The sequence below is a fragment of the Enoplosus armatus genome, chromosome 7 (genome assembly GCF_043641665.1).
Source record: "Enoplosus armatus isolate fEnoArm2 chromosome 7, fEnoArm2.hap1, whole genome shotgun sequence".
Classification (NCBI taxonomy): Eukaryota; Metazoa; Chordata; class Actinopteri; order Centrarchiformes; family Enoplosidae; genus Enoplosus; species Enoplosus armatus.
This window is the reverse complement of record NC_092186.1, coordinates 4,198,565-4,215,556: the sequence shown is the minus strand read 5'-3', so window position 1 is coordinate 4,215,556 and position 16,992 is coordinate 4,198,565. Positions and strand designations below refer to the sequence as shown.

At 39.0% G+C, this 16,992-nt stretch overlaps 1 protein-coding gene across 1 annotated transcript in view; it reads right to left on the bottom strand.

Moving 5' to 3' along the window:
- LOC139288060 (inactive N-acetylated-alpha-linked acidic dipeptidase-like protein 2) overlaps positions 1–16,992 on the bottom strand; it is a 395,466-nt gene that overhangs the window by 222,672 nt on the left and 155,802 nt on the right. The window contains 3 exon segments of the mRNA XM_070909308.1: positions 9,337–9,498; positions 11,086–11,262; positions 13,671–13,848. Coding sequence (XP_070765409.1) covers positions 9,337–9,498; positions 11,086–11,262; positions 13,671–13,848 — 517 coding nt within the window.

The window sequence follows — 16,992 nt, the reverse complement described above, 5'->3', positions numbered from 1 at the left end:
GTTGGCAATAATAAAACAAACTGTCCAGAAAGAAAGACAGAAACCTTTGTATCACAAAAGTTTCAATCAACCACATAATTTATCATCGCCGTCACCAGTTCCTCCCACCGTTGCATCAACACGGTGCTTGTGTATCATGGCGTAAACTGCTCTCATCTTCTCTCTCTCTCTCTCTCTCTCTCTCTCTCTCTCTCTCTTTATTTGTATTCACTCCCTGACGCCTGCTCAGCCTTTCCATCTTCATTTGTTTCTCTCATTCCCCTCTCTGAGTATCCGCCTCCTCTCTGCTCTTTCTCCCTCGATTGCTTTATATCAGCAAGAAATCTTCTTCATGAGAATAAAATATGCCTCCTCTATATTTCAACACCAAACACTGGGACATTGAACATTAGAATAATTTAAATGTAACTGCTGCAAATTGCATAATGTCTCACTTTGGATGCTGTCTCACTTATTATGCAGTGGATTTGTATTCATCTATTCACCATCATATTGCTATTCACAGTGTGATGTTATTGGGAACACCAAACACAGTGTTACTGATATGGCTGTCATATTGTCACAGTGTTACTTTGTCAAGGGCTGTGTTTCAAGTTCACATACCACACCCATACAAACACCAGGATCTCATAGAAATCCAGCAATATGCAAGTCTGCCTGCATGCATACACATATCGTGCTATATGTAACATAACCTTAGACAAGTTAGACATGTTTAAACAGTCGATTTATCAGACTTCACACAGCTCCCTCTGGAGCCACAAAAGGCTTGATACAGCCTTTTTCACATGGAGTGCAGTTAATCTTAATCTGGAAATATGGACACCTTCTGTCTATATCAGTGGAGCTGAGGTGGAGCAGGTGAACAGTTTCAGGTTCCTGGGAATCATCTCACATCTCCATCCTGGTTAAGAAAGCTCAGAAACAGAAACTGAGGAGGGCAAAATTCCTGTGCCAAATTATAGTCAACTTTTATAGAAGAGCAAAAGAAAGCATCTTCACTGGAAACATTACAAACTGTCGTTGAATGTGCACGGCCCAAGGCAGGAGGGCTCTGCAGTGCATGACTAAAACCACCCAGAACATCATTGGTACCCATCTACAGAGCATCAGTGACATCGGTGAGGTGAGGTGCCTGCGCAGAGCCAGAAGGATGCTATAAGACAATACCCTCCCCAGCTACAGCGTGTTCACCCTGCTGCCATATGGGAAGCGATATAGAAGTATCCGATGCAGTACCGCCAGGCTCCAGAGCAGCTGGACTAGACTGTTAAATTCATCCCGCTCTCACCGTCAAAGTTAATAGTTTTTCTGTTATGTTTTGTTCTGTGTTGTTTGTTCTGTGTTGTTTGTGTGTGTGTGTGTGTGTGTGTGTGTGTGTAGCATAAAGGGACAACAAATGTACATTTCGTTATATACAACCTTGTGTTGTAAAATGACCATTAAAGGAACCCTTGAACCCCTGAACAGTTAGATCACCTCTGGGAGATTACACAATAAAATGAACACCTGCACCGCACATGTGGACTTGTAATTCAATGTTAACAACCCGGCAGTAAATACTACATATGTGAGGCTTATTGTGTTCAACATGTTGTTGAGACTGTGAGAGCTTTTCACTCAACCCTATGTACAACCCAGTGTAATATGAAGCATAAGTACTGTTGCTATGGTTACATGCAGTTTAAAATAGCGTGTTACTATAGACCAGAACTATCATTGAAGCGTCCTGATATACCATTCTAAAGGACATATGGTAGCTAATAAGTAAGTATTCTACTTGATCATGACATCTACTGCATTGACACACACACACACACACACAGCATATACCATATAGACAGCATAAAGGGGAGTAACAAAACAACATGAAGTCCTTGGAATATATGGTGCTCATCTTAATTCATCCACAAATGTCTGATGTAGAAAAGTGCTTGCACTATCATGGCCAGACAGTCACTGCAATCAGTCACTAAAGCAGTAGATTTCACTGATTAACACTACTTAAATGAGAAGAGGAAGTAATCAGCGAAATGAGCTGCAGTGATGTGAAGGTAGATGAGAACCTGTAGACTGATGGATCATACTAGGACACTGTTCAGAATCAGAGCTGTGGGAGACATCTAGCAGCTGTTTGATGCCGATATCCTTATTCAACCAGTCATGCCCACTTTGAGGCCTGGCCTTTCCAACCAAAAGACCACGTTGAACAATGTCTTTCCATTGCTGGAGACCTGTGCTGGAGGACCGCCAGCCACCCATAATTCAGTCTCCCTTACCACGCCACTCCCCTACAGCACCCCTGATCAACCCCAATCCCACCACCTGTCCACTTGATTATCATTTCATATATCACTTTTCCTATTAATTAATCAAGTAATGCATATTTTATTATCCCAAGTTTACAATGGTTTTTATTATTTGTAGCCATTGCAACAACCTCTGACCAGCTCTCCATTGAACAATATTGAGGATATGATCCAAGAGGAGTGTCATGATATACCATTGTTATGATTATTACATTTAAAAATGAAATTATACCATTGTGTAATGTTGGTAGCCTGGGAACCAGACAAATCTGAGAGCTCATGTTTTATTAGCTCTGGCTGATGCGTCTGGCCCCCCCAACAGATTTCTATCCGGCCTGATTCTGGTCGGGTAAATCACAACTGTTTATCCAACATGAAGGGTTTAAGCGCATTTTCGCAAACAACCGAGATGGCTGCCGCTTATGTTGAATGTTCTGACGCCCCTTGGAAATCGAAAATGAACTGAGAGGTTCCAGACTAAAAGGCATTTGTGAATTGGTCTGGCGATTCCAGGCTATAATTTTGTGTAATAGCCACAATGATATTGTAAGAAACAGTTCTAGCCACAATGATATTGTAATACACGGTGGTTGTTGCTTTATTTTCAAGCCAACCTCTTGTTCACATGTGTAGAACTAAATTCTTGCCAACAACATCTCAGTTGAAAGCAAATCAGTTCTACCCAGGGGAAGACTATCCCTGCTTAGAACTGCTTTTGTTGAAAGTCATTTTTCTGGTCTGATTTTGGGGAAACTCTCCAACATATCTTGAGACAAATATTGAACCAGCTTGTTTTTAGCCTTCCTGGCCCAAGGTCAGGATTACTGAATTGAAAACTTGCAGTTTGCAAACAAGGCTGCAGAGGTTTTTTTTCTAACTGCTGACATTTTCTTTCCTCAGAATGAGACCATCCATATAAGATGAGCATGCACACTCTTAGTGCAACAATCCGAATGAAGACTATGAGGGACTGAAGGGATACATGGTGAGTTGCTTGTGACATACACTAGGTGTGACATAGTAGATGTAGATCAGTTGAGAAAGTACATGATTATATGCTTGATGGCAGACTTCTTGTTCTGCTGAAAGACTAATGTTCTCTTGCGGTGACTTCTTTGATTTTGCTCCATTCTTCTTCACTTCTTAGTGTTCTTGATAGTGTTCTTGAGGAAGTAGTATGTTTGCAACACACACTGCTTTGACTTGTGATTTCAAAACCTTGTCCAGAATCTTGGATGTTTGTCTCTGGAACCCTGCAGGCCACTTTTGACATCGTTCTTCTTAGGAAGTTCTTAATACATGCTTCATGTATTGAAGTTACATGTTATATGTTGAAAAGAAATCTTGGAAGAACAGGAATGTTGGTAGGTTTTTGTTAATGCCATATGTGAAAATATATAAATACATGTAAAATTGTTTTGTATGTTTGTTGTACTTTTTTAATGTAACTTAGGCCTTAGGTCATTTCATGAAAACAAATGCTTATTAGTTGTAGCAATGAAAATAGCATTAATTGAAGCAACAAGATAGCAATTAGTAAAGCAATCAAAAACCACATTAGTTCATTCAACAAGACTGACATTAGAACAGATAAAACCTGTATTAATTCATACCTACTGATGTTCATTAGATTAAAATGACTTTAATTAGACTAACTAAAGAAAACATTTTATAAAACAAAAGCCAAATAATTTGTCTTTCAATATTAACATTAAGTTGCCTCGACAGTTGGTCTGTATTTGGTCTTCATATAATTCAAGATGGACTTGTTTTTTTACTTGATTTAATGAAAAAATGTATTACATGATTAAATTACGTTCAGCTGTCGTGCACAACAACTCCTGAAATCCTTCTCCTTCAGTGAGTTCCACAAAGTGTTCAGCTCGTCTGAAAGTCTTTGAAATGTCAGAATAAATTACAGTTTTTCACTTTAAACTGGACAAAGTCAATTTGTGGTGTAATCAGCTGGAGAGCATAAGCTGAAGTGGAATAAACAGTTTTCTGCTTTGAGGCTCCAGGCCGGGCTATGTTCAGTTATTTATTCTTTGTTTTTCAGTTTTTTTATTATTATTTTTGGCTGATTTTTACACTCAAATCCCCAGAGAGCTATTCAGACAATGAGCAAGACTCCGTGACATTTTCATACACATATATCAATGTTTGTTTTGTTACTCTCCATCACTGGTTGATGTTACCAAATTGTTGCTCATGAAAGCTTCAGTTGTACTAAGTTGTGTGTTCAATTTTGTAAACCTTTATTTTCTGCCTGCTCAGACCAACTTGACAGAGGCACAGTCAAGTTTTCCAAAACTTTGATACCTTCATAATTATTATAACTAGCATTTGGCTGTTCCAAAACATTCTCCAAACACTATTTTTGTTTGTTTAGTGATAAACCAACTGTTTGCTTTGCATATTTTCGGTTGGATGTTGTTCGTCTTATGCGTATGGATCACTTGTGTTTATTGGATTTAAAGACATAAATGAGGCTTTTCAAATATGCAGAGGAGCAAAACCAGTGGCGCCGATATCCATGACAGCCACCTTGCCATTTCAGAACCAGCAAGATAGACACAGCTGTTTCATGTCCTCGGAAAGTTGCATTTTCTTGCTGCTCAACAACAATCAACAATAATAAACTTCACAAAACAACAACAAATGGAAAGAAACAAATTGAGACCCCTAGCTAGCTTTCCACAAAGTGCCCATGTGTAAGCTCACTGCTGATGTGATTTGGTGTAACAAACTCGATGTCGTAGCTTTTAAGTGTGCCAATCTCAATGTTAAATTTATGAAACCCATGCAACAAGTACAGTTATCAGTCCTACTGAAATAAAATACCTATACATCAATAAGCCAAGAGGGTATATCTTGATATAAACAGAAAACTCAAAGAACAAACAAAAAATGCACAGCGGCAAGACTCCAAACATTATAAGATAGTGATACCCGACGATAGTTGTCCAGGTGCCAGCACAGCAAGATATATATCGTCCAGATAAAGCCATATCAGCTAGATAAAGATCCGTCCCCCCAAGACATCAACCAGCCAGAATCAGTAGCAATTATAGCCCGGAGCTTAAAAACAGCATCTCAAGGATTACCCCCTAAAAACACTCAAAAACTCTCAAACTAAATGCATTTGTTCACATTTGAGCTATGTGTGGGACTATATGCAGAAAAAACAAAAAACGTAAAATGCTTGGATGCACTTCCCTATAGCTGTTATAGTGAATTTATTACAGTAGTATAATTGGAGAGATAAGTATCAGACGGGCCAAGATACTAGCAGTGGGAAACCATCTCCCAGGGATTTGAACTTAATCCAGTTTCTCTCAAAGTAGCTCTGCATGCTTACACACCTCTTTGAAGTGTAAATTGAAAAAGAATTGGAAGCATAAAGTTTCTACAGTGACGAGTTGGAAAAAAAAAGTGTGCTATGTTTTGCCTTGACACCCCTATTAAGGGAAAAAAACGTTGGAGGCCCTTTGGCTGAGAAACAAGGAAGAGTGGGAAATGTAAAATAATAAAAAAAACAAGCAAAAGTCATCTATCTGCGCTAAAGACTACACTATTCCAAACAATACACTTGTCGATTGTTATTCATTGAATATTGAGCTACTTGGGCAGATATAACAATCATTTAATCAATCACATAATGAGAATCCCACAAACCAAACAGCAATTTATTCACACTGGAATATTTCCCCTGTATAGTCATGCAAAGCTGTTAAAATATGCTCCCCCACTGCCATCGTCTCTTTAGTCTCTATTTCTCTTAGGTCCTTTTATGTGTCTCTTTCACTTTGTCTGCCGCCGTCTAGCTCTCGCTTTTGCTTCTCTTCTCCCAGACTCAACACAAAGTAACTCAGGCGGCTTTATTTCTCAGTTTTCTGTGCCCCATAAAGTAAATAATAGAATTATCAGGCTAAAGGAAAACCTAAAGGTTTGAATGGAGAAGAACATGTGTTGTTGGCTGAATGAAAGAGCCAACCCATTATAAGAGTTTCAGGCAGAATTAGTCCATTCACTAAACCCTAAGCTATGGCAAAAGTCCCAGCACAATCTTATTTGTCTTCAAAAACTCCCATTTTATATATACAGACTAGTGAGAGACAATATATTATAATGTGTTCATTGGATACTTGCCAACCTGGAGAATCCATAAATAGCATTTTTATATTAGGGTCTTTGCTAAAAACAACAGTAATGGAATGGGGCTCTGAATTTTCTGTCAAGGATTTCAATACATTTTGTCAGAGAGCATGTTTTGAATTTGAAATGAAATGTAAAAACTGGTTCGAATCACATTAAGACAGAACACCAAGAGAAGGTACCGAACCAAGACTACCTGGAAAAGAAGGATCAGCTTTCAAGTGGACTCCTGTCTGGTTCATTTATTATGTGAACACAAAGCAGAGCAGGTTTCTCAGGGCGTTTTCAGACATGTATTTTGTTTCATTTGGTCTGGACCAAGGGGAAAAAAATTATACAATAGTTGCATTTTAGTTGATGTCATCCTGCATCATCAGCACTGCATGGACCCACGTGGGGAAATCAAATTCCGCTAACTGACTGAAGGTCATGCTGCACTTTAATGCTTCTTAAGTGTATATATATGCTCTCTGGTGTTATAACTCTCTGGTGTTATAAATAACTGATTATAACCATTATTTGTATTATTACACTGCAAATTGAGCCCATCTTATGAATAATGAGAAACAGGTAGAGACGGGAGAAAAAACAGGCATCTTATGATGTTAGATTCGCGAACGAACTCTTAGAAAGGAACGAGTTAACTCGATTCACAAGCGGTGAATCACAGGCACAGAGTGTCTCCAAAATCCTGCTTCTGTATAGTGCATGCACAGATGTGCTTAAGAGCCAGGTTAACTTCGAAATTAGCTTGTTTGTTCTACACACACCCCTTGAGCCTAAGAATGAGTGAGAAATCTGAAACTTAAACTGTTTTCAAGCAATCTTGGTCTGGTTGTACGATTGACAGATTTCACACCAGCCAATGTAATCCTCTACTTGAACGTGAACGTGAAAATGTGGCATATTGTACAATAAAGGTCAACTACAGGCCACAGTAGTTCAAGTTAATGTGGGACTGTATCTATCAATATTGTTACAGTTCATGCTGGTCTCTGACAGACGGCCACTGATAAATAAATTATAATAAATTATAAATTATGATTATAGTGGGTGGTGAATTTCATTAGTAACTGTCTCGCTGTCATCTATCAACCAAAACAAATACTCCATCATCCTCATAGATGGTTGAGATGTAGGATGTATTGGTCTTTGGTGGTTATGGATAGGTGGATGGCGGTGCTTCTGGCACCTTGAAATATAAATGTGAGAAAATAAATAATGAAAAGTGTGGAAAACTCAGAGGGAGAAACCATGGTGACATGATTGTCTCAGTTCAGTGGCAAAGCCAGTTATCTCACAGAGACACATACACCCAGGCATCCCGTGATCCTTTGGCTTGGAGAAGGCAGCGTTCGGGTTGACGGAGGTTTGTATCAGTGTTAAAAAAAGATTTGCTACCTGGTGGAGAGACTTTATTTCTGCTTTCTGCTTTCTCTCTGCTATCTCTGAGTCTTTCCCTTCCTCTTTGGATATAAATAGATCAAACTTTTGATTATGGTGATCTTAGACTTAGGGAGCATCAAACTATAATCCTCTCTGTCTGTTTTCCTACCTCCTTTGAACGTCCATTCAACTGAACTCCATCATAACAGCATTGCTTTGCTTTTCCAACAACTCCTTCCTAAAATCCTTCTTCTCGCATTTTGTTTTTCTCTTTCCTTGTTTTGGTGACTTTCACTAGGATTTACTTTCTTATTTTTCTCTAAAGTCCGCAAACCTACAATTAAACCACAAAATGTGTCGTTTGTTGTTGCCTTCCAGAACGACCCATTTGAGCGTTTTCTGATCTGGCACCCCCAGATCGGAAGAACAACATTGTTTGTACAAAAACATCTACTAACACCACCTAATCTTAGTCTTAGGTGTCAAAGTTGGATGTTTTGTCACTGTGGTTAAGGTTTGGTAAGGCTCAGATAAAACAACTTGGTTGAGGTTAGGGAAAGCTTGTGGTCATAGTAACAAGAAACCAACATTGACTGTTGGCTGGACACAGGATGTGAATAGCGGTCTTGAGTGTCAAAGTCGGACACTTTGTCTTTATGGTTAATGTTTGGTGAGGTTTAGGCAACTAAAAGTACTTCTTAAGTAAAAATCACGGTTAAGGTTAAAATGAAAAGTACTTGGTTGACGTTCAGGAAAGGTTGTTGTCGGGGTTGCAAAAATGCTTGCTATCCTACCTTTGTACGGCCAACCATCCACGCTGATGTGGACAATCTTGACTGTATAATACCTAAAACATCTGTACATTTTTGCCATTTTACTTTTGCATAAATGCCACTTTCTACTCTACATATCATTGACTAATACAACACAATTGTGAGTCAACTTACTGTCACCAGTAACATTCTCAGATCTGAATACCAATTATAGAAAAAAACATTCACCTAAAGAAGACTCTCAAATTATTATTTTGTTCTTTTTTAAAAAAAAAAGAAAAAATGACACTGCTAAGCAATTACCTCAGAAAATAAACAGTATATTCAACCTGTTTTAGTCACTTCATCATAGCTGATTTATGCTTTTGCTTTCCAGACGCTCACTCTGCTTCCTCTTCTTTTGTTAGCTCTCTACCACCAGACACATTAACGCAGGAACAATAAAAAGAACATTTGCACAATACATCCATGCTGCAAGTTATTATATTCTACACATTTCTACACATTATTCTACACACACATTAAATTCAGCAAGTCTTTGGAACCACTCAGCACCTGAGCGTGAGTTGAAAAGGGCTAGTGAGTGGTTGGACTTGCACAATGTCACACACACCTCTTGCTGCCTTTGTTTTGTTTACGTCCACAACAAAAGTTTAATTCTTTCAGTAAAATGTGTTTTTTGTTTTTTTTTGTAGCGCAAGTTGTGAACTTACCTCTGAAGAGCATCTATCTTGTCTGCTGTGATGCCTTTAAGCAGCTCCTCCAGCAGGTCTGAACTGTCGGACGGAGGAACAGGTGGTTTGGTGGAAGGTGTGTGAGTGAACCAGCCAATCAGGAGACCCAGGACAAAAAGTCCCAATCCTGCCAGGAAGTACCTATGAAGAATGAGGGAGAAGTCAGAAATGAATCAAGAGATTATGTTATGGCCACTTACTAGCTTTTCCATTTTTTTTTACTTTCAACAGCATCTCATGGATTCCTTTAGTGGATAGTTTGTTTAGCATGAGCTCCGGAAAAAATTGTAAGCTGCCCTGGAAACAGTTAAAAAATGGACCTTGACCTTGATCAAAGTACTGTTTCCAAGATCAAGAATGAACTCTCAAGAAATCATGTATAAAATTGACCTTTTTAAGAAATCTTTTCTGTTGAATTGGGGAAACACTGACCAATAACCTTCAGGTACGTCTAGCAAAGGTAAGACTTGATGTTAAGTTTGACATTCGACAGGCTGCTTCTACCAGTGTTGGTGCAAGTGGCTCAATGCCTAAGGGCACCATTCAGACTTTGACTTCAGGCATCCGGCAGCGGCGCTTATCTAGATAACATGCAACCTTTACATCCTGGCAGGTGGGGTGCCATATCGAATGGGTGAATGTTCTAGGGGTACTCAGGCATCACTGTTACCCTCTATATCAGACAGTCATTTCATGGCAATGGATGGGGTAATAGAAATATATACTAGCTAGACGATGATATGAAAACAGCACAATCAAGCACAAGATATGTGGTTGCAGCAGTGAGGAGACAAAGGCAAGGACTTCCAGTCAGTTCCACCTCCAATTCAGTTTATATCACGGAAAAAGCAAATATTTGTATGTAAAGCCATGCTAATGCGTGTAAACTGGTTAATGGTAAGGGGCAGGACCTTCATTGAAAGACCAGATTCCATCATGCAGCTTATCAAACACCACAAATGTACCATGTGTCTATTATGATTCAGATGATTCCTCACAATCAGAAGCTGATAGGCCGTTTTAATCAAAGGCAGAATATGGAGCAAAGCCTGCAGTTGTTGCTTGTGTCTTCTGTATCTCTGGGGTGCAGCTGCGACATCTGTTGTTCTTCTAGCATCAGCACTGTAACTTGACGTGTACAATGATGTAGTTGGGGGCAAGGAAGAAGTACAGGCTTGCTCGCTTGTATTGCAAAATAACGTTTTTCAACAGCCAAAATATGAGTGCAGAGGGTGTTATGAACGAGGATACATTTTACAGTGTTTCGGCTGACTTAGCCAAAGTATACGGCCCAAGAAATGTAGCGGAGCGAGGCAGAAGCTGCGGCCGTGCGTGAGGATGTGGCCGGCAGGGATCATACAGAACAAGAGCTGCCGAGAGCAAACAGCGACTGGTGGTGCATTTGCTCAAATTGTACATGTAGGCACTGCCGACACGGCTCAGCGAGCAGGAGAACTCAGCTTTTTTAATATAGCATGCACTGAGGAATTTATTGCTTCAGTTGACTAGATTAACCATCAACACCGATTGGACATCCATATAAAGCAAAATTTCCCTTTAATCCTGAAAATTGTTCATGTTGATGCATTTGGTGACACCAGCTGTTACTAACTCCACTGTAGCAGATCACTGAAATACAAAAAAGTTGTAAATATGATCTACAGTATCTGTAACAGGGAATTTCTGACTTGAGTTCTACAAAGGCTACTTTAACAGTCCTTGAATTACCTGAGCAGGAAGCAGTGGAGTCGTCGTTGGCCTTTATGGCCTGGAGCCCTGGTGAAGTGGGAGATGTAGTTGGGATCTTCCTGGAGTCGTTCAAATCGTCCATGTGGTGAAACTGAGACTGAGGGCTGGATGGGTTCCATCAGCTCAGGGTCAGGGTCAGGACCAGGGTCTGAACAATAAGAAAAAAACTGCTAATCCTGCAATTATGTTGAGAATAGATTGCATCGATTACATTATCGCTGTTTAAATGCACTCACTAACAGGCAAATAATCAGGATAAATCTGTCAAATTTTACTATGGCTTGTCAGAGAAGTCATAAAGACGACATATATGATCATTTGATATATACACTGTATTTATCAGCTTGTTAAGTCAACATTTCCTTTCTCAAAAATATAGCATTTTGACAATTCTTCTAATAATGTAAAGCAGGAATTTTGCTGATGCTAAGCAGGTATAATGTTTACCATGTTCACTACCTTATTTGACATGCCAGCGTGCTGTCATATGCAACACAGTGCAGGCTGTGAGAACAGGCTGATGAGAACGTCATTGGTTTTGCAGGTATTTAGTCATAAACAAATTTACATTTTGACCTGATAATGGCACTCGATGAAAAGAGAGGGGATCACTGAATATAGTACAATTCATCCTGAGAGAAACATGCATGTCTTAACTAAATTTCAGGGCAATTCATCCTGTAGTTGTTGAGACATTTGATTCAAAACCACAAATGTCAACCTAAATGTGACACTAGATTCAGATGTTGAGATATTTCACAGGAAAAATAAAAACTTTGACCTGCTAGTGGTGTTATACAACGTACAAGTATAAAAAAAAAAAGCTGACATCTGTGAATGACCTTCCTTACACTTTTGCCTGTGTTCAAAAGCATGTTCCAGCCTGTCTTTTGGAGCTCACTTGAAGTGTTGGAAAGTGTGAGACATCTCATTTTTACCCTATCAGACCAATCAGAACAAGTCAACAAAATAAAACCAGTCATAACAACAAAGCCCCTTTTTTATTTTGTGTCTGTTTTTATTAAGTGTGCAGCCATGTTTGGTCTATGGCGTTCTTCAGGTAACGCTCGTTTACTTCTTACAGAATGTTTTGTTTGTACGCCACCTGGCATTTTGGAAACTGCAATGGGTCGTGCCTTGACGACACAACGGATAGTGCCTGGAGGTCTGTCCGCGCCTCGCTGTAAAAGCCTCCTGAGGAATTCAGGACTATTCAGGACTACAACAGCCAGCTCTGGCAGAGGTTGCCTCATTGTAGATGATTACCGTATTACATTCTTGCTCTTTTTCATAGTAACTTTGGTCTGTTGATCTGTCGATCTCAAAAACTATTGAATTGTTTTGTACAGACATTCATTGTCCCCAGAGGACAAAGCCTACTGACTTTGGTGACCCCCTGACTTTTCCTCTGACTCCACCATGAGGTTGACTTTTATGTCGATTTTTTTAATATAAAATGTCACTACAACTATTAGAAGGGTTGCCATGAAACTCGGTTCAGGTGGTTATAATTTACTAACAACAAACTTAATGCTTAGTTTTGAGTTTTGAAACGATCAGCCCACTTGCTTGAGAAGGCATAGAAGGGATAGAAAACTGCCACTGATTCAGAACTCCAGGCACAATTCAAAACATGCTATTCAAGTCCTTCAAAGCTTATGAAGTTTCTCTCTTTTGCAGCTGCTGGCAGTGGCAAACTTCTCACATTAAATGCAGTATTTTTTTCCACAGTGACAGATTGTTTCAAATTATGTGTAAGAATTTCTGTGCAAAACACATTTTAAGATCATCAAAAGCATGAGGACACACTCATTTTGGCATGATGAAAAAAATCTACTCACCTCAAGATAAATTACGCAAAGAACACTGAATCATTTGTTTATAATAAGCATGTTTAAGTCAAACATGCATCAGAAAAGACCATACACATGCATGACGAGTCTGGCATGAGAAGGTTGTGTAAATATACCTATCCTTTTTACATTAAGATGCATCACAATGGAAAATCTCATAATACAAAAGTATGCAATATACATTAGTTGTAACATTGTTAACCAGCAGAACTGCATTTTGTTTGGCAGTTATGAGCTTTTGGATTCTAATTAATGTGGTAAAACATTTTATAAATAATTCACAAACACACCATGGTAACTGTCCTTGCGTCAATCAGAACGTATTCATTTAAAGGTAATATGAGCTGTAATTGTCCTGCTAGTAAAGCATATAAATCACCCCTTCATAAACACATCATATTGCTTTAAGTGAGATCAGCTGCATGACATGACACACTACACATGAATCTTCATGTATTATTTGTAAAATGGATTTTGGAAAAGGTTGTGAGGACAGCAAAAAACTGTGTATTAATTGTGTTTGTGCCAGTTGAAAACCAAGTGAAATGTGGGATCTGCTAGTCACTGTAGCTAGACTGTTGATGGGGACAATTCCTTACTTTCATTACAATATTAGTCCGAAAAAAATATATTTTACCATATTAGCAGAAATCTTAACTGGCACAAGGGTTATAGGAAATTGTGAGTGTATACCAATTACAGAAAATCCTACCTGATCTCTGGCAGTCTACATGTTGCATCTGCATGCGGTCCATGCTGGGTCCTGGCTCCTGTAGCTCCTCCTTGTCCAGGTCCCAGTCAAGATCCAGGCCTCCAGAGCAGTGCAGAACCTCACCGACCATTGGTCCACCCTGGGCATCACACACCTTCCTGTATGCCATGATGTGACCTGGATTTCAAATGCATCAAATGTTCATTCACACAGTGTCCAAATGTTTTTTTTCTACACTGAACGTCCATAAAAACCTCAGGAAAAAGTTCCCATTAACCATTAACCATTAACCATTGACCCATTAACCAGAGAAAGTCATTAATATATATATTATAACTCAAACTCCATTTCAAGTGAAGTTAAATAACAGGCATCTTTGTAAATTGAAATTGTAGGCCATCCTTCATATTGTAACCAATGGAGACAGGATGGAGTTTCCATTTCTTGCCTCTAATCCTAAACCGAATCCCAAATGGTAACTGAGCGTTAAGACCAGAAATAGCACTCCGTTACCAGTAAGATGATGAAAAAGGATATAGGAAGTCTACTTTGAGTAAGAGATTAATGAGTTTGAAGACATGTCAGATGCTATAACACTGCACAGTTGTTTATGATACTATGAGGAAGAATTTTATAATGCCGGAAAATGATCACGGTGATCTCCAGGTAAAGAGTAGAATTGCCCCATTCAAAGTGCTTGCATGTAGTTGATTGCTCGACTGGGGCAAATATTGAGCCAAGTGCAACTTTTCTGCTGGACATGCCTGGGTTTCCTGCCAGTCTTATTTTTCATACAGTGCTAATGCCGCTCTCCACATGGCCTATGCATAGGCCTCAACTGAAAATGAGCATGCTGTCAACATATCCTCACCGGAGAAAATTCCTTTCTTGTTTCAAATATTTTATAGATACAAGCGGTGGTGTCGTTAGGCCTGGGTGTTCGGGATCTACAGCACCAAATGTTTTATGAAAAGCCCTGGACCTCAACTAAAATATTCCCTAAATGGTTGTACAAATAAACTATAATTACAAAACAAAATATATTACAGCAGTCAGATAAAAATGTAAAAATAGAATAAAAACGTAAAGTAGCAAACACTGGTGAAACACTGGTGCTAGCCTGCAGATATTACTCTTAAAAATTACTTTTCAAATGAAATGTAATGTTTGCAGTAGTCATAAAATATTATAATAATAATAATAATATAATATTCCAATACACTGCTAACTGAGTATTCCTAATCAGCATAATGCATGTTGACATTTACAATCTGTATAAAGACCTCTGTGTAGCAGAGGCAGTGTGTGTAGAAAGCCTGGTGTCAGCCACCTGGGTCAGATTAAAAGTGCTCATTTGACTCAAGGTAATGGATGTTACTTTAGTCTTGGATATAGAAGGGAATTTGATAAATGTGGTAAAAAGCTACTTGGGTTAAGTGATTGACCAGAGCCTCTCAGCACACAATTATGAGGAATAAAAGCAGCACCCTGCTGCGATGCATTTACACATTTATGTTAATGTGACCGAGAGAATGCAAGTCAGGCCAAGGCATAGTGTTAAGTACTGGATCTGGGTGTGTGTGTTTGTGTTTGTGTGTGCAACAGGGTTGTGTTGAGTATGTGTGAACTGGGAGATGGTGAAGGTGTGTGTGTGTAGTTGTGATTGTGTTTTGCCCAGTTAAACCAGCTCTGGGTTCAATACAACTCCTAAACAGCATCATTAAACCTCACCAGGGCTGGGATTACATGCATGAAGACTGTGTGTGTGTGTGTGTGTGTGTGTGTGTGTGTGTGTGTGACACCTAACTGGAGATCAGCTATATAAAACCTCCCAGCTCGTGTCTTGGTATGTCATCAAGTTTAACAGTCCCTTTTACACGCTCCATCATCAAAGTCCACCATGAATGGGCAAATGAACTGCCCAATCAATAACCACTTGGGGTAAAAAAAACACAGTTAAATGAAATCAAATGCCTCAAAACTGCAGTCAAACGTAAAGGCTGTTTTTCAGTAAAAACTTGTCACTTTATTAGATGGTGTATTCAAATGATTACAGATTCAAACCACCTAGAGTCAAAGCAAAGGAAAGAAAAAAGGAAGCATGAACAGAACATGATGTGAAGCTTAAAGCTTATGACTAGTGGATAATGCAAAAACTACTCTTTAAAGCACTTGTGCCCTGTTGTGTTGTGGAAAAAAATACCTTCATTTAAGTGTCATCTCGTTTGTATCTCCAAATGAATCTAACATTTAATTTTTTTGAAACATAGCCGGTTTGGATAGGTTTAGGCTGTTTATTTAACCGAGACAATGATGGACCATAAAACCGTTACTCGTGCTTTAGTTGCCAGGAGTGGACACTTGAAGGGAAAACAAATTAAATATGTTGTCAGTAAATGTTTTGCAGATACGTTCAGTATGGACACTTTGTGTTGTTAAAAAACATAATTGAGACTGCATTACATTTCTTTCAAACTGTGCTGTTTGTGTCTTTACGTGTTTTTTAGGAGACATAGTTGTTCAAAATGTAATGTGTTTTAATAAATGGCGATGTGGTGGAAATAAGCACAAAACCTTAACCTTAACCTTTCTTACCTTTCAGACAAATATGAGGAATCTTTTATGAAATTTTCTTGTATAATTGTTTGTCAGTTGTTGCATTTTAGATCTTTTCAGTTTCATAAGCACACCCACACAACTACACAAGAATATAATCATCACTGGCGATACTAATGATTGTTCCTCAGACATTTTGCAATTCCTGATCAATTCAGCTCTGAATAGGTCACAGATGTCTGAATGATTGCTGAATTGTCCTTGTTCAGACAGAGAAGCCACTTAGAAAGCAGATTCAAGAAGGGATTGAGATGGAGAGGAGAGAGAGAAAAACACAGAGGGAGTCAATTAGAAGAAGAGTCCTGGAGAGGATGGAAGACAGACAGTGAGGAGGAAAAAAACACAGAGGCAGTGGCAGAGATACAAAGGAAAACAGTTGAAAACAGGAAGGCTGGAAAGAAGATACAGAGTGTTTATAGATGAAGGAGAGACGGTAAAATGCAGAGGGAAGAGGTCTGGGAGTTCCCTGGCATCAATCTTCAATGCGCCACCACACTTTCATTACTTCTAGCTCAATGCAGATGAAGGACCCTCTCAGTAAAATAGAACAAAAGTTCATTTAACTGCTGATCTCCTGTTATAGCCACACACACACTGCAGTGGGCTTTTAGCCTGATACCTATCACTGCTGGAGAGTGAAAGCCTTGTAACTAGTTTCTCTTTCTTTTCTTTGTTCTTTTTTTTTTTCTTGCATGTACATGTAAT